Genomic DNA, 23043 nt, shown 5'->3' on the forward strand with positions numbered 1-23043 from the left:
AGAGTTCCTTCATTTCTGGGCTCTTTAATTACCTGGTTCGACCCGGTCCTCTTTTCTGCAGCACTCACTCCGAAAGTTCTTTCTCTAGACCTGAAAATAGGATTGAGAAAGCATTTCCAGTCATTGCTTTTCAAAGCAGCCCCTAGTGAACTGCGATCAAGACTTGAGGGTTGTACTTCCCCTTAGGCGAATACTTATTCCTGGGCTTGTTTAAAAAATTCTGGCTCCTGTACTGGAGCCTTTGTAATAGTGGTGAACGTGCTGACTCGAGATGTTCCAAGCCGCACCTTCTGCTCCAGTCAGTTGTAATCAATAAATCGATGTGCAAGTTCATGTAGGTTATACTTACTTCAGCCTACCTAAGCTTAAATCTAGTGTTTTGTTCCTGAAGCACTTTTCTGTAACCTCATAACTAAGAACATATCACCTTAAAAAGCAAAACATTTTTGTCCACTTCTGTTTGTCACCATCCTGATGCTACAGATTCCTTTAATGCAGTGGGGTCCCTTGACCAATAGTAAACTGCACTCATCTTCGATGGGCATTTTATTTTTCCAATAGAATTCACGAAGTGTAAGTCCTATGTGCAGGGTTTTCCTCCCAAATTTTTTTCTGGGAGGCGTCAGGGCATGATCGCTTTGAAATGGTACACTTGTGCTACATTGTATTTTATAATTAAGGTATCTTTTTTCCTTTTGTTGCAGAATATTGTCACAGAAGTTATGGCTTCAAAAGGCATATACTTTCCATATTCATGTAATAACTAGATAAAATATTAAATCTGGCAGAGACAATAGAAAATCAAATTCTTAAAACTTTTTATCATTTAGCTTTCAAGATGAAGCTGTGGATAAAAGCACCTTTAAGGACTGCAACAAAATTGGTTTCTACAGGTAAGGAAAGAGAATGTTTTATGGAGCACCATTCTTCATAGTATTTCAGAATTGATACTCATTAAACATTTGGGAAATTTTCATAAGGGTGTCCTTATGAATTAACTAAATAATAATGGCCCCTTGGTTTCCTCTCTTTCTTTTTTAGCAAAGGCAAAAATGAATGGGGGAATCTTATTGTTAATTCATTAAGCCACTGGATTAAATAGCGTGTGTCTCCCAGTATGACAAAATGACGACATTAGCATGGACAGTTACCAAATATGTGACTTATAAATATGATCACATCTTCTCAAGAATTATAGCCAAAGGAGACAAAATATAAGTCTTGGCCAGTGTTGTCGGTTAATTTTAATAGCGTCTGAACTGGCTAGGCCTGTATAAATTAATGTCATTCTGAACTCGGACATATCAGAATGTGCATTTTCTCTGATAACACTATAGTCCCTTGGATTTTGCCAACCAAAAAGTACCTCTCTGACATCTTCTTGGTATCTGTAGACGTCAGAAGCTACTCCCAAGGAAGAATACCTATCGGGCATTACTGGACTCAGTCACACCGGGCAAAGACAGCACCAAATTCCAGATCATCAATGAAGTGAATAAGGTGAGACCAGAGTTTCCTCAATAACGGTTTTTGCTTCTGTAATTAGTTGGGCTACAAATAAGTACAATGCCTTTAAAAGGAGTTGAAACTGCCTACACTAGTCCAAAAATACACGGTTCCCTACCCTGGTCCAAAAATACTTGTAGGTTAGAGGAGGGGATGGGGAGCAATATTGTGTGGTAGTATCAACGGAAGCACCAATTTAATTCTAATTTTTTGGACAGTGTCCAGCGGGAAATGCCAAATGAGAACAAAACAGCAAATTCATAGTTTCCAAACCTCAACCAGCAAAAGAAGAAAAGGGACCATGCTAGCCATGAAAAACACTTTGGTTATTTTACAGTTTCAGGATTCAATATCATACAGAAAAATGCTTTCAGTATCTTAAGTTTCAGAAGTTCTAGTTCACTAAGATGCTTTGGCTCAGGAGATACCCCAGTGATGCTGCTGTATAGTCTAAAGTGAGAGGGCAGGAGCAAGTATTTGGGATTTGATTCATGATTTTTTTTTCCCTCTCAACATCTGTAGTCATTCTGATGTATCAAATGTCAACCAAATTAAGCTAATCACATAGAGAATATGATGCACCTGGCAGAATCAGTGTGACTGGGGCCTGGGATGCATGTGTTTAACACAGGCACCATAAACGACAGCAGTCTCTAAAAGTATCATGTGTCTCTGTGATCTCACAAACTAACTCTGAAATTTTCAACTACTGAAAATATTTAGGAAATTTCAGATTATTTCAGTTCAAGCATTTATTAAGTACCCACTATGTGCAAGGTACTAAGCACCCATCTCTTACTAGCTATTAAAGTTATTAAAAAGACTTTTTCCTATCACTATGGATATGAGAACCTTAATATGGCTTCCCCAGTCCTAAAATGTTTTCACAAACCGCCATTTCTGCCTCTGTAGCTCAGACAGCCCTCGCAAAGCAGAACAAGTACCTATCACAACTTCAGAGGACATGTCCTTCCCCCCACAATCAGGAGTTTCCTCATTTTACTCTCAGATACTACAACTGTCTAGGATTTCATATTGCAAGATAGAATTACATAATTTGAAGTTATGAAGCAACATCTAGTATTTCTGTAGCCAGTTGAGGCTAAAGGAATAGGGGAATAGCTCTGGGATTCTCTCCAGAGTTTCTTTTCCCAAATTCAAATTAAGAGTCATATTCAGAGTTATCCTGGCTATTACAGGGTTACAATCTTGGGCCTGTTGACTTATGCAAATACCTTATAAAGCTCTGTTCTTCAGTAGTCTTAGCTGTTGAAACACAATATTTATCATGTACTCTTCTTCAGCACCAAATACATACTGACTTTCCAATTTCCAAGAGGAATTAATATCATTGCTTGGTATCTTCAATATCTTTGATTGTTTACTTCAGAGCTTTCTATAACCAGCCCCAGGCCCAATGGAAATAAGGCTGGGTCTACCATATTAAGCAGTCTTATCTGATTCTAATCTAATAGCTACTTGGGGAGCAATCACATCTGATTTTAGTTTCATGGCTACTTGAGGATTTTGAGGTGACGTTGCCCTCTTTTGGGAAGTCAGATGGAATCACTGACTCCTAAGGGCTTCTGGCCTCACAAAGGAAAATGTAAACCCTGCAGCTGGCTCTCTAGTCACAAACCTTTGAGGGAGGGCAAAAGGCATTATGGATTCACAAAATGCAGGAGATCCATAGAAGAAAGGCCTCTAAGAAGTCATTGGTCCTGCTTGCCCAAACACTTGGTCAGCAGCCTTTTCATCTCATCTTGTCCTCTCATTCCATTGTGCCCACCATCCAGAAAAGAGGTGTCAAAGTAGGAGACTTGCATGCCAAGTTCTGTCTTAGGGGGGAAGCGCAATTAAATACATTAAGTACTTAACAATCCATCCAAATGCTGAGATGTATAGAGAAATAGGATAGTAGCAGTACAAAGGAGGAAGGCAGGCTTCAGATGCACTGAAAAGTTCAGTGTTGTTCCAGATTTAAAGCCCTCAAGGCAGCTTTCCTCAAGGTATTTGATACCAGTGCCAAAAGTGGTGGACTCCCCCACCACATTGCCTTTTACAACACTCTAGACCATTTGTCTGCAAACCCTTCTCCATGGACCCTGAATACTTGAAGGACAATGTTGTGCAGCTCAGACACAGAGACCAGAGCCTAGGAGACTTGGACAGCCTCATGGAAGAAGAAGCCAGAGTCCAGGAGGTCCCGCAGGATCTCACCATAAGACAACACCCGACGTGGTGGGAAGCAGAAGAGACTGAGGTCAGCCAACTCCCCATCAAGACAGAAAATGATGAGGAACCCGTGGATCAGACTCCAGGTAATGGAAACCTTGGGGATATGTAGGAAACTAGAGGTTCTGCTATCACAGGCAAGTGCATGTGAAGGTTGGGGTAGATCTTGGAATTGTTCACCAGACTCATTTCTCAGTTCCATGTCTTTTGACCGTGCCACACCCATCACTGCATCACTAAGTCTGAGATGGGTAAACTAGGAATCTGTGTTGGCATTCCCCCATTGTGATGTGCTCCATTTTCTTGATGTGTCTGCCACCCTCAGCTCCTGAAACTATTTCAGTATCCACTGTGAAAATAAGCAAGCTTTGGATTAGTCTTTGAAATCCCAGAAATGAGCAGTCAGGTTCTCTTAGCAAAGCTGTGGTCTGCTGATCCAATGACCCAGTAGGGTTAAATATTAATGTAAGGGTGGGCCACTCACTTAAAATTATTTCAAGTTGCAGGCATTCAGAAGGCATATTCCATTGCATTAATGCCTTTTACATTGTTGGCTATGGGTCAAAGGTTGTTAGGTAGATTTGAAGATGAACGGTTCCTAGAAAGGCTGGTAGGAGAGTGGATTGTACGAACAGTTATGGGTTTGTTGAGAAAAATCTAGTGTCTAGTCAAAGAAGTGCTGGTGTGTTTTCTTAAGACTGGCTTTTCACTCTTTTTATCCTTCTCCATTTGTAGTCACAGTCAGGTCTTGACTTGAGCTTTGAAGAAGAGCAAACCTAAAAACATGTCTGCAAGGATCTAAGATAGAGATAGAGGCATTTATATTTGTTTGTAGAAAGATAATATCTATTTATACTTATTTGTATCTATTTACATATAGATATATCTATATTTATGTATAATGGACAGGGACACATACTATAATAGAGAACAGACGTACTTCTGGAATAAATCTTTTACAATACTGCTTCATTCTACATTGTGATCCTACCTTTTAAATTGACCTGTGGTGAGAATAGCCAGCCATTTGTCAAGTTTTTTACTTTCTTTTCAGGCTGTTCTCAAGATTTCGCTTGTAATACATCTTGCAGCTTCCTCAAGGAAGAAGATGTGCCTCTGAGCCCCTCTATGGCCACAGCAGGTGTGTCCTGCAAAGCAGAGCCTGAAAATGATACTTGCCAACACCCCAGTTTTTTGCCCTTTGCCTCTTCTAAGGCTGTTGGGGATGGACCTTTGCCTAACCAACCTCCTCCTCGGCGAATAAGGCAGAGGAGGCGTTCACTAGCCAACACGATCTCTGCTGAAATGGCCAGAAACAGGAGGTTAACATGGGATCTAGCCAGACGATCAGAGGCACATCTGGACAGGTTAATTGCCATTGGGGAACGGGCTAATGCTCAACGTGAGGTTGACAATGTTCTCCGCAGAGAATCAGTGATAGCAGTAAATCAGTTGGCTACAACTGTGGAAGGGGCAATAAGTGCCCTGCACCAGTTTAATGAACTCTTGGACCATTCTCTAAACCCTGGGAAATCCTAACTCTCTGCTGGGAAAACTGCTGTTCCACTGTGCTGGACCTTTGCCTGGTCCTTGACATGGTGGTGGGAGGGACCTGATGCCAACAGGAAAGGTAAGGTTCTACCCTCCTGGGAGAGTAGGAAGGTGGCATTATCTGGATCTCCTCCAAACAGTCGTAGAATAGGTGTTCTCTGACTTACTGTTACATGTTTTATTGTTCACTCATTGTCGGTCACAATTTTGGATAAATAAAATTTCATTTCTATACAATTGTGGACAGTCTGCTTAATGAATATAAAAATGAAGCCATGCTTCTAGATCATCCACATCCTTGTTTTATTCATTTATTTGTTTTTTAATCTTACGTGACTACAAGCTTTGGTGACTGGCAAACTGCCCCACTTTAATTGTGTGTGTAGCAGAGGGAAGCTATAGGTTAGGGAAAAGGAATTAACTGCTCTCTGCCCAGAACATTGGGTGTCTCAATAGCCATTTGCAAAATAAGCATACTCTTGTAGAATGAGAAAGAGAGGCTTCTGGAGGTGACGTAGACCATTACACTTAAGCCATTCTGTATAGATGGATATTATTCCTTTCTTGAAGATTTATAGAAAACCCAAATCCATGGTCTCCCTCGCTAACTTATTTTTTATTTTGTTGTCCAGTTATTTTTGTTGTATCTGAGTCTTCATGACCCCATTTGGAGTTTTCTTGGCAAACATAATGGAATGGTTTGCCATTTCTTTCACCAGCTCATTTTACAGATGAGAAAATTGAGGCAAACAGGGTTAAGTGACTTGCCCAGGGTCACACAGCTAATAAGTATCTGAGGCCAGATTTGAACTCAGATATTCCTGACTCCAGGCCCAGCACTATTCACTTTGCCCCACGATGGAATTTTGTATTTAATCGGTTACAAATTCTAATAATGCTTAGTTCCCTTACATTGCAATTTTCTAGAGCTGATTATTAAAGTACAGCTAATCATCTGTATAACCTTCCATCATTTAAATTCCGGCCAGTCTGAGTAATTCAGTTCCTATAACTTCACTGGGCCTGTTCTGTACCCCTTTAATCATGGCAGGGTTCTACTTTGTCTCTTGTTGATCTTTTTAAAATTGGAGCCACCCAAATAGGAAGATGATTTGATAACTTTTCATGCTATACTCTGTAGAAAGAGACCAGGGTTTGTCTTTTTTAATGTTAACTACTATCCTTGATGAGAAGAACAGTTGAATTTAAACAAGCTAATTTTTGTTATTCGGTTGTGTCTGATTCTACGTGATCCTGTTGAGGTTTAGGGGTACTAGGACTCTAAAATAAGACACGTGGGTCCTGCCCAAATGAATTCTACCTAAGCCTTTCAACCAAAGAAAGACAAAGTTTATTGAACACCTGCCGTTTAAGGAGTCTGAGCATTTGTATCATGGGCCAGATTGAATCAATGTCTTTGAAATGCTAATATAAGCAGGCTACATAGAATCTGAGCGCTTTCACGGAAACATGATGGATCTTATATACAGAAATACTGAAAGGGATGTTGAGGTGACCTAGTAGTCTTGGGGGGAGAGGAAGGGTCTTGATTGGAGCGTTCAGTAGCCTGGGGTGACTAGGTGGAATCCAGGGAGGATCTAGCTGGCAATGTTGTGTCTAGAGGGCAGAAGCCAGGAATGAGAAAAATGGGATTTTGATAGAATCAAAGGTGGGAAGTAGCTGGAAGCAATCCAGAGGTAACCAAGGTTTGGGCCTATAGATAATGAAAAGCTTATGGCCTCAAGCGAATACCAGATAGAGTGGGGAAATCCTAGATTTCAAGTTGGGCTTTCCAGGGCCCCTTAGACTAATGGGCCCCAAACTCTTTTGGGATAAGGGACAAAGGTCTCGGCTTGGGCCCATACCCCGTCATTCCCGTTGGGGTTTTCTTGGCAAAGGTACTAGAGTAGTCTGCCATTTCCTTTTCCAGTTCATTTTACAGAGAAGGAAACTGAGGCAAATGAGGATAAGTGACCTGGCCAGGGTCATATAATAACTATTACTAAAGTAATTCCTGTAAACATCAGAGGCCAGATTTGGACAAATGAAGATTAGGCTTCTCCACTTCAGGCCCAGCACTGTATTCACTTTGCCACCCAGCTGCCAAGCAAGCTAAGTACTGGATGCAATTCAGTTAAAGTTTTACTATTTTCAAATAGTAGATACTTCTCAAAAATGGTGAACACTTTGAGATAATTTGAGAAGTAACAACTGGGAGGGCACTCAGCTCTGAAGGAAGCTGGAGTTTCTGAGAGGCCAAGGTGAGGAGGGAGGGATGGCTAGCCTGTGCAGAGGCAGAGCTGGAAATTCAGAGACAGCAGACAGGCCAGTGTGATCGGCTTATATTACAGCATGCAATTGCAATAGAACGTTTATGACCTTATTAGATGAAACTACCTTTACATTTTCACAAATAAGTGAATTTCATTAGTCTTTAGTTTTACATTTCAGGCCTAGAAATTAAAAATCAACAATGTCTAAAAGAAATCTCTCTCTGAATTTAGACAAAAAAATAAAAACAAAGAATAAAAGTTTGGAATGGAAGGAAAATATAATCACAGAATTGAGAGGTGGAAGCTGCTTTAGAAATCTTGTCTGACCCTTTTCACTTTACAGATTTGTACAAACTGAGACCCAGAGACATTGTGACTTTCCCAAGTTTACAAAACTGGGACTAGTTCCTAGATCTCTATTTGCATACTTCTTATTCATCATTGTGGTATTATGGGGGTTTTCATTGTGTTTTTTCCCTTGGATTGGGGCGGGGGGAAGAAACCAGGATTAAGTGACTTGCCCAGGATCATATAGCTAGTAAGTATCTGAATTTGAACTCAGGACCTCCTAATTCCAGGGTCAGTGCCCATGTCACATTGTTTCTTAAAGGATAATGTGACTTTGCACAACCCTCATTCAAATCAAAGTCAATTGCAAGTCATGTTATTGTCTCCCTGATGTCATGGTCCTCTTCAAGAATGAAGGACAAACCATAACACACACACACACACACACACACACACACACACACACAAAACACCATCTGCTCTTTCAAGGTGGGGTAAGTAAAGCTTTTGGGAAACTAGATAAGTCTTCAGCAAGCTCTTGATTGAAGGCAAAGTCATGAACTGGTGAATAGAAGGAACCTATAGGCAATTTTAAGTGACTGGAACAGCCCAGTGAGAGAAAGACAGAAACCCAGTAAATACTGAGGATAAGGAAGCAATCCTCAGACTTGGAAGAGATGATCTATGTGGGGCATAATGAGAGACTGGGATAAAGTCAGATAGAACTGTCTTGAGGTGGGAAACAAGAACATGGAGTACTATGAAGTGCTTGAAGCAAAGTTTTGGCACTTATTTATTGCATTTGAATGTAGTCAGTGTGCTGAATCAAAGCCTTGGCACCATCTGATCTTAACCACCGAAGTAACTGGGACCCCTTTGGGCTACAGCCTTGGGAATATGATAAATCATTGAAATGAGCACATGTCAAGGAGATTAGTGATAATAGAAGAACTTTATGTACAAAAATATTCATAGTATTTGTGATATACTGTGGGGAGGGGAGGTGTGGAAGAAGGATTACCCAATGGCTGAACAAACCCAATGGCTGAACAAATTGTGATATATGAGTAATGGACTTTTGCTACAACATTGGAAATGATTAATAGGTTGACAAAGGAACCCTAGGAAGAGTTGTAAGTTGATGTGCCATGAAGAAAGCCAAGTCCAGCCAAATAATGATTCCAACAACATAGGTAAAATGTTAACTGAAGCAACAAATCGAATATAACAGTAATAGTGCTATACTTGTCAGTTAAATAACATGTTCATCCCTCCTTCCTGTTAATAACTTTTGGGGAATATTCTTTGTAAAAATGGGTTATTGGATGTTTTCTGGGAAATGTGTCAGTACGTACCAATAAATTTGATTATTTTTAAAAAATTGTCAAGTTATACTATGTAGCTGCAAATCATGTGGCACCACAATGTCTGAAAAATCAAAATTAGGGATGACCCACAATTGGATTTGGACCGATGTAGGTTATATGTTGCCAGCAATGACAAATGTAAGAACTACAGGTATCCCTTCCATGTTGCGACTTTCCTCATCATGTTGGTACATCACAAGTTGGCATAAGAAATTATATGGGAATTTTTGAAGTTCTGCAGAAGCTACAGAAACACAAAGCCAACAAGTGACAAAAAAGTTTAGGAACTCAGAAATGCATAAAATACGTATGGTATTGTATAATATCCACATCTTTTAATATCATAATAATTCAGACTTCTCTGGCATGAAGGGAGGGCCAAAAAATTTTGTGTGGATTTTCCAGATCACAAGGGTACCATGCCCCTAACCCCCATGATGTGGAAGGGATAATTATATCATTAAGGAAATACATGGTTGGAAAAAGATGGGCTGGTGTTATAGTGAGACCGAAGAATAACACATGAATATGGTTCAGGTGCTTCACTGATGCCCCCCACAAATTAAAAGGCCAAGAGGAAAGGCTTCTAACATGCCAGCCTCTGCAGAAGCCGTTTGGAAGAACATGGACAAAGATTACAGAGGTCAAGAAGGCTTACATGGGTTGTGTGATCTCAACCCATGTCAGTGAATTCTGGGAAGTATGAGACATTATGACAAGACAAACCGTAAGCAGTTGTAAAGCCTAAGAGATGAGTCCTATTTAGAGAGCTCTCTATTTTGGACGCTTCCGTATGATCACCCAAGTTCAACCCAGGAGTATGCTGGAGCTAGCTTATGTGAACCAACTGTTAAATTTTCAGTGTGAACATTAACACCTCCAGAATTGACCAGTGCCACAAATTAAGGTTTAATTCAGTTCATAGTCTATATCAGTGGTGCAGAATATGGGCTGCAATGCTAGTGAAACAGATTAAAATGTAAATGGGAAATATTTAACAAAAGAAAATTAGAATATAAATGTTAATTTTTGGTTTTCTAAATCAATTTGCAGCCAGATCTTTATAGATCAAGATCCCTGTAAGCTACTGGTTGACTTAGAAAACCACATATTACATTTCTTTTTTTATTAACAAATCAACACATTAAAATCAGAAAGGAGCTACATTATCCCTTCTGCCTTGTGACTTTCTCCATCTTGCTTCTTCTATTACAGGTCAGCATAGGAAATAAAATGGTAATTTTGGGGGAGTTTTGCAGAAGCTACAGAATGACACATGGAAGTCCAGCAGACAACAGTTTATAAACAAATACTTAGCCCAAATTTTACAGTAAGGGACTGTAAACACCCCATAAAAGAAAAAGGAAAAAAATTCAGACTTCTCTGATACGAAAGAAGGGCCGAAGAATTTTACACACATTTTCCAGATCTTGGGAGTGCTGCTCCCCGAACCCTCACAATGGGGAAGGGTAATCTGTTTCAGCTTGCACTTGGAAGTGTTGTAGGCATCTGTCATTCTTGTGTGATGTGTTTGACATCTCTGTTTTGGATTTAAGAAAATGAGGGAGAAAATATTAATACAGATTAAATTTAAAAGAGTATCAGGTACTTTTTTTCCTGAAAACAACGTTGCTAACGTTTATCAGCACACCCCTGATCCAACCCATTTCAAGCTCATGGACTTTCTATCCCTAGCCAGGCAAAGAGGTTTTCTTTTCTTTAAAATTCTATCCCCCAATTTATTCCAAGCTTTCTCTGCGTTTCCCTGCACATAAACTCCAGCCTCCTGGAATCAGCAGTTTGAAATGGCCCCCCAGGTTCTACTTCAAATTCAGCCAAAGCTCACCCACTTCCCTGACCTGAGCAGCAAAAATACCTTGTCCTTAGCTTCTGGAAATAGTTCTCCTTTGAACTTGCACAGGTGCTTTTATCGATTGTTCAGTGAGATGGAAGTTACCCAATCTAACCACTCCTCTAAGCACATCCGATCCCCCATGAAGGAATATTCAGGAAAATATACAGTAATGGGCTTTTTGCCCTGTAGTTACCTCAGGTCTCCATGCTGTCTCTGCCAGAAGTGACCTAACCAATTATTCCGATTACCATCATAATTATGACTAGACCTGGTCATAATGTGGTAATCTGTTTATCCACTTGTTCCCAGGTTCCTCTCTTGGCTGAAGTCTATGGAATCGAGGGAAACATTTTCAGGTTTAAAATCAATGAAATGACTCCCTTGAAACCAAGGTATGAAGTCTCTGATGTCCTTGTACAGAAGCCAGTCACCAAAAGGTAGGTTAAGGAAAAGAGTATGGTAGAATAATGCTCATTTCTTTTCTTACTGCTGCTAGCAGTAGAGCTATCTCATGCATGTCCAGTCCTTTCCTGGCAATCTCTTTTTTGTATATGGAGACTGTTGTTAATTCTTCACCAACTCTCTGGAGCTGGTTTGCTCATTACCCATTATCCTTTTCCATCTTCTGTCCTTTGCCTTAGTTCAGGTAAGTGGCACAGTGGATAGAGCGCTAAGCCTGGAGTCTGGAAGACTCATCTCCCTGAGTTCAAAAACTGTCTCAGTCACTTCCTAGCTGTGTGACCCCTGGCACATCACTTAACCCTGTTTGCCTCAGTCTACTTATCTGTAAAATGAACTGGAAAAGGAAATGGTAAATCACTCTAGTATCTTTGCCAAGAAAACCCCAAATGGGATCACAAAGAGTCAGACACAACTGAACAGTGACAATAAAAAGTAAAGAGGCATAGCATCTAGCAACTGCTTCTTAATTCTCCAAAGACAATGGAGAATGGGAAATGTGAACAGCCTTGTGTAACAGAAGCATTTTATTCACTAAGCTCAAATTAATGAGCATTCCAACCATGTAGCATGCTAGTAATAATTTGTGTGGTTGAAATGATAGATTTTTAAACATTCTTATGTAGGAATTAAGAGATCTGCCACATGAATTTTTATTCTAGATTTCTAAAACTTTTTATAGTCAAGTAACTTCTGAACTATCATATCAGCTAAGAGGATATTAAGATTACTTTATAGTCATATTCTCCCATTAACACAAATTTCCATGAAAGCATAAAGGGATTATTTAATTTCTCTTTACGTTAAATTCAGCAAAGCCTGACTTGAAAAGACTTGAAGTCTCACCTCTGACACAAACTGACTGTGTGACCCTGAGCATATGACTATATGCTATGAAAGAGGTTCCAACCCACATTGGTGAAGGGAGTTCCCTCACCTGAAGTTCCCTATATTTATGGAATTACAAATTCAGGCTCTATACCCCATACTCTGTAATACTTAGCTATTATAAGACCCCCTTCTGGGTACAAGAAAGATTATGGCAATTGTTCTCCTCTCCCTTCCCCTTAGAGAACCTCTTCTACTGTGGACCAGTCCTCAAAGACCATTTCCATTCCTAGGTAGATTCAGGCTAAGCAACTAAAATAAAGACTGAGCTCCTTTTCTCATTTTCTTAGACTTTATGCCTCCTATACTGACATCCCAGGACAAATACTTAAAGCTTTCATTTTGGCTCATGACTAAGGGCTTCTCAATGGCAAAGTGTGGATAGATAAAAAAGTAGTCCAATGGCAGGTACAAAACAGCTGTTTCTTTCCTCTATACACATACACATACACACACACACGCACACACACTTTACACTCAAAATTGTCAATTGACAAAAATCTTAAACAAGAAGAAGTAACTTAAACTACAGCCATGTCCTGATTAGTATAAATAATGAATCCAGAAAAGTGTCATACGTATTTGAATTCACACTGTTCAAAAAGTTACAATTATTTAAAATATGGTTATTGGTTCCAGCCCAGTGGAAGTATTCAGTGCAAATTCAAACGATGTGACTACTTCATAGAATTCACTATTGGTGCTAACTGGGTCCTGGCTATATCATTATTCCCTCTTCCAGTAATTTGAGCCTTAAAACCATCAAAATATAAATTAACTTGGGGTATAGCTGGATTTTATATTTCACCTCAGCTTCGCATTGTCTAAAACATTCCCTCCACATACGTGTCTTCTGACAAATCAGACCGGGAGTCTACGCCTTTTGAACTCACAAGGTGGCCTCCAAAGGCTATAAATGTACATCTCAGGATCACTGTTCAGTCACCTATGAGCAGGCAAATATACACAAAGCAGAAAGAGCCAGTCTTAGTCTTGCCCAGACAGGATATATGCTTTATATGCCATGTGCTCATAGCTGCCATGTGCCTAAGCTCCCATATGGATGGGGTGGAGCAAGGGCAACTCTTAAGGGCACTCTTCCTCACCCCTCCATGGAGATTGACTTGCTATATATCCATATGGAGAAGTAGTTTCTCTTTTATAACTGATATAGCCCCCTAACCCCACTTGCAGTGGGGTTAAGGAGTAGGGGACCAACCAAGGAGCTACCCAGGATTTGCTGCATCACCCCATTCAGTATGAACACATGTCCTCCATATTCCTGGGAAACTGCCAGAAGAGTTAAGCCCATGTTCTATGGTATAGTTCATATAAGCCCATTCTCATACAGGCTCCATGGAATGAACCCCTGCCAGACTTAGGTATGTACATATTTTTCCCCCAGTAGACTATGAACTCCTTGAGAAGGGACTATCTTTTGTCGTTATATACCTGGAGTACATTGTGTCATGGCCCCATTTGGCAGTATGGTGAAACCTTTGGATACAGTTATCAAAATATGAAAAATATTTGTGGATCTCAAGTTAAGATCTCCCATCCTAGGGCCTGACATAATGCCTGGCACGTAGTCAGTACTTAAAAGTTATGTTTTTATTGGTTTACTGTTTATACCAGAGGCAATAAAAAGATTTTTGAGCATGTGAATGATATGCCCTTAAGATTATTTTGTTAGCTGTGTGAGGATGGATCGCTGAGGGGAGAAATAGGAGACCAATTAGGAGGCTTTTGCAATAGTCCAGAGGAGAAATGACAAAGGCCACTAGTTGGTGCAGTGGATAGAGGGCCAGGCCTGGAGTCAGGAAGACTCATCTTTCTGAGTTCAAATCCAACCTCAGACACATAGTAGCAGTGTGACTGTGGGCAAGTCACTTAACCTGGTTTGCCTCAGTTTCCTCATCCAGAAAATGAGCTGGAGAAGGAAATGGCAAATCTCTCTATCAAGGAAACCCCAAATGGGGTCACGAAGAGTCAGAAATGACTGAAAGGACTGAAAAACAGCAATCACCGTTTTTGTTCTTTGCTATTTATTATCAAATTATTTTGTTATTTTGTTAATGGTGTGGCCATATCTAGAAAGAGAGAGAGGTCGGTAGGTATCGACAAGACTGCCCTGCAGAGTGGGCATGAAGGAGAAGGCAAAGTCAAGAATGACTTTGAGGTTGTAAAACCATATATTTAAAGCTTTGGCATGTAAATACTTAACTACGTACAAGGTCCTGAAAAGATATTGCTTACCATTAGTAGACTGTGTTACTGTTTTGTTATTTCTATTATTTTGTAACCAAAACAAAGCTGAGGTAGTCTTGTTATAATAGTACAAACTTTATTGTTCAATATACTGCACTGACATATTGTCCAGATATAAATCTTAAGCAAAATGGCAAATGTTTAGGAGTACCACCTTAAAATTAGCACCAACAGATCCTTATTTCCATACGATTTCCATTAAGTAAATGTGAAACCATTTCAGTAGCTGAGATTATATTTCTATTAATTCAGATGCTTCTCACCTTTCACATTGCTTTAGCTGCTCTAATAGAATTGAATACTTATCTATTTTTTTCTATGTAGGTTTTTGTAATATTTCTGCGAGGTAAGATTGTGACATCAGTAAAAGTTCCACAACTGGGAAATTTTATTCAGTAGACTAATGATCTGTGGTTAGTATTTGATGGTCTGTTATTATGAACATCGTGGTACATCTTTAAATACTTTTTTCTTAGATTCATGCTTATAATTTAACACTAAACCCATTATTAACATATTTACAGGCAGAGTGATGACATATAACACTGAACATAAGGTCATGATAATAATAACTGATAATTATATAGCACTTTAACATTTACAGATACTTTATATTCATTATCATGAAAACCACACTCAGCAGCTCTGTGAGGGAGGTGCCATAGGGGTGTTTATTATACCCATTTTCCAAAGAAGAAAATTCAGCCTCACCAGGGAGGCAAGGTTATTTGGCAGCAGAGACGGTCTGTAGCAGGAATCAAATCTAGGTTTTCCTGACTTCAAGTCTAGCCCTCTTTCCATTTTACTGTATACAATCTCAGATTTATACATTCCATCATTTTAGCAGTTACTATCCATTTTCTGTATCATCTATTGTACCTACAATCTTCCTTCCTTATCTGAATTATGCTTTCCTCTGCAGCTGGGCAGATAGTCTCACTTTAACTATATTTTCTAAGCAATTTATAATTAGCTTTTAATTGCTATAAAATGAGAAAATATAAAATGAAATTAAAAATGAAGTACAATGAAAAAGATAAAAATACAAAATGAAAGCCTTTCTCATTGATCATTTGTTCATATTCAGTCATGCATCATATAGAGGTGTGGTGGTGTTTTTTTTCTCTTAACCATGTTCTTTCTCTTTCTAGGCTGACCTCATGCCCAGGGGATACAGGTGCTTTGGTGCTGAAAGATGACTCAGGACATCTGAAGTTTTGCATCACAGCAAACCCATTCAGAATAGATTTGTCTTCTGAGGAAGAGCCTGTGCTGAGCATTAATTCCAAGGGTCAGCTGTATTTTGAATATTTGCAGATGCCTCCCAAACACAGGTACTTTCTCACATAGCCTTTGCAAGGTAAAGCTAGAATCTATTTAACTGTGAATAACATTTACCTGCTTAGATCAAGTGATGGCCCTGAGTGGGACACTTGGCCTTGTTTACTAGAGTTTTTATCCCAAGGCAGTTTTTCCTTCTGCTCTTCAGTCTTTGTCCCTAACCATTTCAGTGTTCAAGAAAAAAAATCAATTCTTTTTTTTCCACACATTTTCCCCATGGGCTGTAGATTTTACTAGCAGTAGGAGTCTCTCTGAAGACTTAGTTAAAAAATATATAAAGAACTATAAAGATCCACTTTGCAGAAAATAAAAGTAAGACTGTTTGTGTGTTATCCATTCACACATCTCTAATTACTGAGCTCTCCCAGAATGAAATCTTTATCCGAGGCAATAGCTCCAGAGGTTCTAGAGCCTCCTGGGGCCATTCTCTGTGAGAAGGCATCAGTCTGCCTTCATCATTTTCTATCTTTCTCTACCATTTTAGCAAAACATATTGAAAAAGATTTAATTAAAGATGGGGGAAAATCAGGAGCAAAAGCTCTCTTCCAAGTCCTATGAAAAAAACAACTATGATTTTTAAAGTTAACAAGAAAAAACATGTATTTGATAGGATCTCAAAGTTGAAAGGAAATCAAGAAAACCTAAATTTTTCAAATTTAGAACAAATAAAATAACTTTATTAATTTTTTTTAAACAGACTTTCCACAGAAAGTGAAGAAGATGTGTCCACTGATCCTCCCCAGGTAATCTGGCTTAAGCTATTTATTCCTATCTTTTTTATTTTTTTAATTCCCATCTTCTTAATAATTACCATCAAAGAACAAATATAAGGAAGTTAGGCAAATAGGTTTCTATGTGTAGATGGTACCATGATACCCTTGCATTTCTCCTTTTTGTTCCCAGGAGTCTGCTCTTATCCAAGAATACAGCACCTTCCTGGAAGGCAGAACCCCTAGGAAAAATAGGGATAATGTACTTAAGAGGTAGGATTTGAACCCAGGTCTGACTGGCTTCAAGGCCAACTTTCTGTCAACAATGACATGCTGCCTCTAGCCCATGTAAAGGGGCAAACTATGTAAATTATATGCTAATTACCTTCTAAATTATTACTCCTCTTGACGAACATGGCAATGCAGTGGTCAGGTGGGAGGAAAACCTGGGCCAAACAGCCTTCACATGGTCAAAGTACCAGTTGTGCCTAAGGAAAGGGATTTTTGTATTGTCATGTTAGGGCACATGAAAACAAGTAAGATGTCCTTGCCTTCTTAAGATAACCTGCTAACTCAGTGTTTGAGTGGGGTGGGCAGGGACCAACTGTTGGGAGTCTTTAGGAATACAGTATTTCATAAGATATATTGTAAAGGTACTAAAGAAGACAGAGTCTCAGTCTGATGAAAGCTTTTCTTTTGAAGAAACAGTTTAGAAATGGGCACAAAAATCATTTTAAAGAAACCTGCCTGATAATTTTTAAAAAAGAGAAAGACAGAGATGGCTGTTGCAAAATTATGCAAGATAGTAGCCTGAGTTCCAAAATTGATGCACCTGGGCTCTGTTTACATAGGAAGTTGGGCTCATTCCCATCTTTATGAAGGCTTAGCCATGGCACAGTGTACAGAGTGTCAGTTCTGGAGTCAGAAAGACTTATTTTCATGAGTTCAAATCTGGCCTCAGATGTTTATTAACTGTGTGACCCTGGGCAAGTCACTTCACCCTGTTTGCCTCAGTTTCCTCATTTGTAAAATGAGTTGGGAAAGGAAATGGCAAACCACTCCAGTATCTCTGCCAAGAAAACCCTAAGGGTATCACAGAGACATGGCTGAAAACAGCTGAACAAAAAAAACCAAACAAACAATAGCCATGGCTGCCACGAGAAGGGAGAAATATCCGTATTTAGATACCATTACTGCTTCTCCCTTCCAAAAGTACAGGGAGTGTCACAACCAGTTTGTGAGGGAGGGTGGGGAGGCATATGATGTACTTTCAAATGTATTTACATTATTAGCATTTCCTCCATTACTCTCTTAAGTTTATACAGTTAGCAAAACAGTAAATCAAACCCTGATCTATAGTGTTTGCCTCTTTCCAAGGCATAAATAGCCACGCTTTAAATTTAACAATAGCCTCTCACAAGCTAGTATGAGCAGGCTCCAGCATGGCTCCGAATGCAGGTCTCAGTCCCTCTCATGCATGATTTCTTTCTATTTGCTTCCATAACTTTTCCTTAGAAGATCTAACCAATCTTCTGGAAACCTTGCACTAAGTCTCTAATGAGCTGAGCTCAGTCCAAATAGATTTTTTCCCCCAAGGGGTATCCCAGAAGAGAACTATATTATTTGGCCCAAAACTTACTCTCTGTAAAATTTCTAGTTTGCCACAGTAATATAAAATGAGAAGAAGGGAAAATAGTGGTTATACATTTATAAAGTACTTCACATCTTTCAAATCATTTTCGTATATTTGGCTCACGTAATATTCATCATGTCAGCTGTGGTTCCTAGATGACTCGTGATTGAAAATTTGTTTAGCATTTAGATATGATGGATCAAGTCTGTTCTTGAAAATATGCTACAAATTATACACCACTCACTTTATAGATCACTAACTTGACTTAATTATATGTTGAGGTCTTAAACGAATCAGCTTCCTAAGAGTTAAACTTGTTTTCTCAACCAAGTTTTTCTGAAATGTAAAATATGCTGTAATAATCACAGCATTTGTTATACTTTATAACATTAATTTCCATACTTTTATTTGTACAGGAAAGTCAAGATGATCTGGGTCTTTGGAAAGAGAAATTTGGCAAATTTGTGGATATCAAAGCCAATGGTAAAACCAAGATTGGTGTAGTGTTAAGATTTTCTTTACAGTATAGCACGGCATCTCTCAGGCTGCTTAGCTTCTTCAATCTTACTTCCTATTTTTCATTGGTAGGTTAATTCATAAATCAGATAAGGAATCCTGGCATTAATTGACAGTATTTTCAGTGAATTTTTCTCATTAGAGATTAAACAAATACTCAATTCATCATTTTTGTTATGGAGCTACCAACATAGGCAAACAGGAAAGGGGCTTTCTCCAAAACAATCCCTCAGATTTTGGTCTCCTACTTCTAAACAATCCTATATAATAAGCGTTTATTAAGCACCATCCATTATCCTAGCACCATGCCAGACAATGAGGAATATAGAACTGTAAACCTCAGCCTTTACCCTCAAGGATCTCACGATCTTATATGAAAGTCAAAACGTGCTTGTATACATTGTAGAATGCTATAAGGTAGTATGTCAGTAAGTGCCAGAACCAGTGGGAAACACAGTGCTATAGGAAATCAGAGCAGAGAGAGAGAGTATCTAGGCACGTATTTTATCCCTTATTTTGTAGAATTGTTCACTTAGAAGCCTGGTACACCTCCAATGCACTCCTAAAAAATTCAGTCCTTCTTTGGAAAGCATAGCAGACACCATGACAGCCCCAGCAGTAGATTGTGTTGTCCCTTCCTAAATGAGAACTAAAGTGGACCTTGAGGCTTGGAATGAATATGCAATTGAACGCTAATGTCCTTTAGCAGCAATACCCTGAAAAGCAAAGGGAATTGCTGTCTTTTTCTTTAGAGTTCATCCAGAATGTTAGGCATTTGCAACTCTATTCTTATGAGAAACAGAACTAGACTAGAAATCTAGCTTTCATAATGGATTTATTGAAGAAAGCCAGTTCCAGGGTTTACCCTGGGCTCCACGCAGTACCCCCAATCCAGCGCATCTTTATCTACAGAGCAGCGCAGCCTTGCAATGTATTTAAGCCTTTAATGAGTTAGGAGAGGGAGTTTCCTCTCTTGTGAATTCCGTATACCAATTATAGAAAAAATAGTCCTCTCTCCCTACCCAACAAGACTGCTTTGACCACTCAGAACCCTGTGCCAGGCCCTTTGCCCTTTTTACTCAGTACTTCATATGCCTGGCAAGATGGTCATTTATCTGCTTTAGTGTAAGGAATTTTAGGCATCTGCAGTAAGATGAAAGGATTATTCGGGGGGGGGGGAGTGGTAAGGGAGGCAGGAAAGACTTCCAGGCACCCCAAAATAGTGATTTTCTGACCCTGGCAAGTCACTTATCCCTGTTTGCCTTGGTTTCCTCGTCTGTAAAATGACCTGGAGAAGGAAATGGCAAACCCCTCCAGTAACTTTGCCAAGAAAACCCAAAATGGGGTCATGAAGAGTCAGGCACAACTGAAAAACAACTTGACAACTACAACATTTTATCTAGACCCACCTCAACAATAATTGATCATAATGATTACTCTGATGTCTTACTAAATATAGTCATTATACCCAGCGTACTAAGACAGAGGAATATATATATCTTTAAAACATTTCTATCCAAAAGATTCAAAACAAGAAGTTTATTTCTCAAAGGATTATTGGTTAGCATCATTCTGTGACTAGGACCATGTCTTCTTCATTTACCTTTCTTGCTGCATCGTAGGTACTCAAAAAGGGTGTAATGAATGAATGGATGACCAATTTAGGACAAGAAGAGAGGTCTTACGGTTTCTAAGGTTAGGGCACTTGATTGTAGTTGTCTTTCAGTCATGTCTGCCCTTTTGAGACCCCATTTGGGGTTTTCTTGGCAGAGATACTGGAGTGGTTTGCCATTTCCTTCTCCAACTCATTTGACAGATGAGGAAACTGAGGCAAACAGGGATAAGTGACTTGCCCAGGGTCACACAACTAGAAAGTGTCTGAGGCCAGATTTGAGCTTAGGAACATGAGTCTTCCTGACTTTCTGTCTACTTCACCATCTAGCTGCCCACAACACTGTTCAGCTTCTCCTTCTTTCCCATGAGCTAGAGATCAATCAGGAGCCGAGCTCAGCCTCCAGGTTTGAATGACTTGCCCAGGGTCACACAGCTACTCCGTGTCTGAGGCTGGATTTGAACTCTTAAAGAGGAGTTTTCCTGACTTCAGGCCTGCCCTGTATGCGCTGCAGCATCTAGTTGCCCTTGAGCTTGTTATTAAATAATATGAGGTTACTCTATCACAGACCTCTGACCATTGACAAGACTGCCGCATCTTTCATGTGACAACTGTGAATCTGCTGTTTTCATTTTTATTAAGTTACTTTGTTTTTTACATCACTTTCATTTCCAAATATATTTTCTCTCTTCTCTACCCAGAGAGCCATCGTTTATGACATAATAAAAAAAGAGGGGAAAAAACAATTCATCAAAACTAACCAACACGTCAGCCGAGTCTGACAGTCTAGACATTATCACTCCACATCCATAGTCCTTTACCTCTGTAAAGAAGGGGAGGGGGTGCGTTTTCTCATCCATAGGGCTAAGGTCATCATAATTACAGAACACTCACTTCCATTTTGTTGTTGTCATTCTTTTTTTTAATTTTTCTTGTTATCCTTGTGCTTATTATTTCCCTGGTTCAGCTTACTGTGTGTTAGTTTTAAAATGTGCTGTTGAGAGGAACAACTCATTCAGGGTTTTGTTTCTCCAGGCCCCAGCTCCATAGGCCTTGACTTCTCCTTGCATGGTTTCGAGCACCTCTATGGGATACCACAGCACGCAGAGACCCATCAGCTCAAGAACACTGGGTAAAGTGAAGGCAAGAATTTCTCTGGTTTGGGAAGAATTCTCAAGAGTAGGACTTATTTAAGATTTCTGAACCAGTGCTAACATAAATGTAGCCTTTCTATCTCCCACTCCACCATCTCTCTCTCTCCCCTCCACTTTTGCCTGGGGGACACTTAAATCAACACTGAAACCTAAGAGAAATCTATTGCTTGGCCATCTAACTCCCTTGAATGGCCTTCTAAAATAAAACACACTGTCAGGACAGGAGACTTAGTCTAAGAACAAGTCAGAAAGGAGACTAAAGATGTGATTGCTCCAAATGAACAACATTGGTAAATGGATGATAAAGAAAACAGAGCCTTTATGGTAACTAGACAGTTAACCAGGTATCTGGGTAGAGATAGAGTCTCACAGGCTGTCCAGCCCAGGACATATTGATTATTTGGTATATTGTGATGCAGACACCAAAAGTCTTAGACAAGGTTCTTTAAACAATTAAGATTTTTTTTTTAAACCATAAAGACTAAAAATTCTTTAAACAAGACTCCTCTGACCCACTTAGAACCCTGTCTTAGAATGAGAATGTCATTTTGCATTCAGAACTTCATCTCCCTGGCAAGGGGGTCGTTTATCTGCTTTGGCCTATGGATGATCATTCACTAATCAAAAGTTTGTTGTATAATGAAAACAGACACTATATTTGGAGTCAGAAAAATTGAAGTACAGCTCTGGTTCTGTCACCTACTAGCTGTGCGACCTTAGGCAAGCCAATTAACTTTCAGGAGCCTCAGTTTTCTCATTTGTTAAATGGGGTTCCTTTCAGAGGTTTGCTTGAAGGTCAGAGGAGATATCTGTAAACTGTAAAGCTACCACTGTTACTGGTTAAATATCTGTCATTCACCTGCAGGGTACTTAGCCAAATGTCAGGTGCCGTGACAGATGCAAAGAATTGTTCAACACTGTCTTTGCTCTCAAGAAATTTATTATCTAGCTACAAGACATATGTACATACATACATATGTATGTATATGTCATATATACGCAGAGATATATAGACATATATACACAAATACATATGTGTATAGATGTGTGCGTGTATATATATGTACAGATAGATGCCTTCGTGTATATGTGTGTTTAGGTGTGTATGTGTATTTAACGCCCAGAGTATTTACCATTTATAACATGATTTAGCACTTATCGTTACTGCTTTGTCTTGTAAGTTACCTTTTCTCCTCTCCCTCCCTCTCTTTCTCTCTCTCCATATATATGTAAGTGTGTGCATGTATATGTGTATATGTATGTGTATATATATTTTCGAATATATCATATATCTAAAATTAATATAATAATATAATGAGAGAGAAGGCAATTTCTGAGATAAGGCAGTAATGAGAGGGGCCAAATCAGTGTTATATATGGTGAATGC

At 39.3% G+C, this 23043-nt stretch overlaps 2 protein-coding genes across 4 annotated transcripts in view; both read left to right on the forward strand.

Annotated features, from left to right (window-relative positions):
* Positions 1 to 23043, forward strand: part of GANC (glucosidase alpha, neutral C) — a 59206-nt gene that overhangs the window by 1652 nt on the left and 34511 nt on the right. For all 3 annotated transcript variants that reach the window (XM_072625069.1, XM_072625068.1, XM_072625070.1), the window contains 7 exons: positions 831 to 893; positions 1395 to 1500; positions 11385 to 11512; positions 15842 to 16024; positions 16729 to 16774; positions 18791 to 18857; positions 21538 to 21634. In XM_072625069.1, coding sequence (XP_072481170.1) covers positions 831 to 893; positions 1395 to 1500; positions 11385 to 11512; positions 15842 to 16024; positions 16729 to 16774; positions 18791 to 18857; positions 21538 to 21634 — 690 coding nt within the window. The remainder of the gene's footprint in view (positions 1 to 830; positions 894 to 1394; positions 1501 to 11384; positions 11513 to 15841; positions 16025 to 16728; positions 16775 to 18790; positions 18858 to 21537; positions 21635 to 23043) is intronic.
* On the forward strand, positions 1754 to 5529 carry LOC140514585 (myb/SANT-like DNA-binding domain-containing protein 7). The gene is made up of 2 exons (XM_072625082.1): positions 1754 to 3827; positions 4796 to 5529. The coding sequence occupies exons 1-2, from the start codon at positions 3605 to 3607 to the stop codon at positions 5278 to 5280; spliced, it is 708 nt and encodes a 235-aa protein (XP_072481183.1). The 5' UTR covers positions 1754 to 3604; the 3' UTR covers positions 5281 to 5529.

The sequence above is a fragment of the Notamacropus eugenii genome, chromosome 7 (genome assembly GCF_028372415.1).
Source record: "Notamacropus eugenii isolate mMacEug1 chromosome 7, mMacEug1.pri_v2, whole genome shotgun sequence".
In the NCBI taxonomy this organism is placed as follows: domain Eukaryota; kingdom Metazoa; phylum Chordata; class Mammalia; order Diprotodontia; family Macropodidae; genus Notamacropus; species Notamacropus eugenii.

Bases quoted from the DNA above. Each gene is read 5' to 3' on its own strand.
- LOC140514585 (XM_072625082.1), top strand. From the start codon at position 3,605: ATGGACCCTGAATACTTGAAGGACAATGTTGTGCAGCTCAGACACAGA. The intron at 3,828-4,795 runs GTAATGGAAACC...CTTTCTTTTCAG, and splicing joins ACCCGTGGATCAGACTCCAG to GCTGTTCTCAAGATTTCGCT.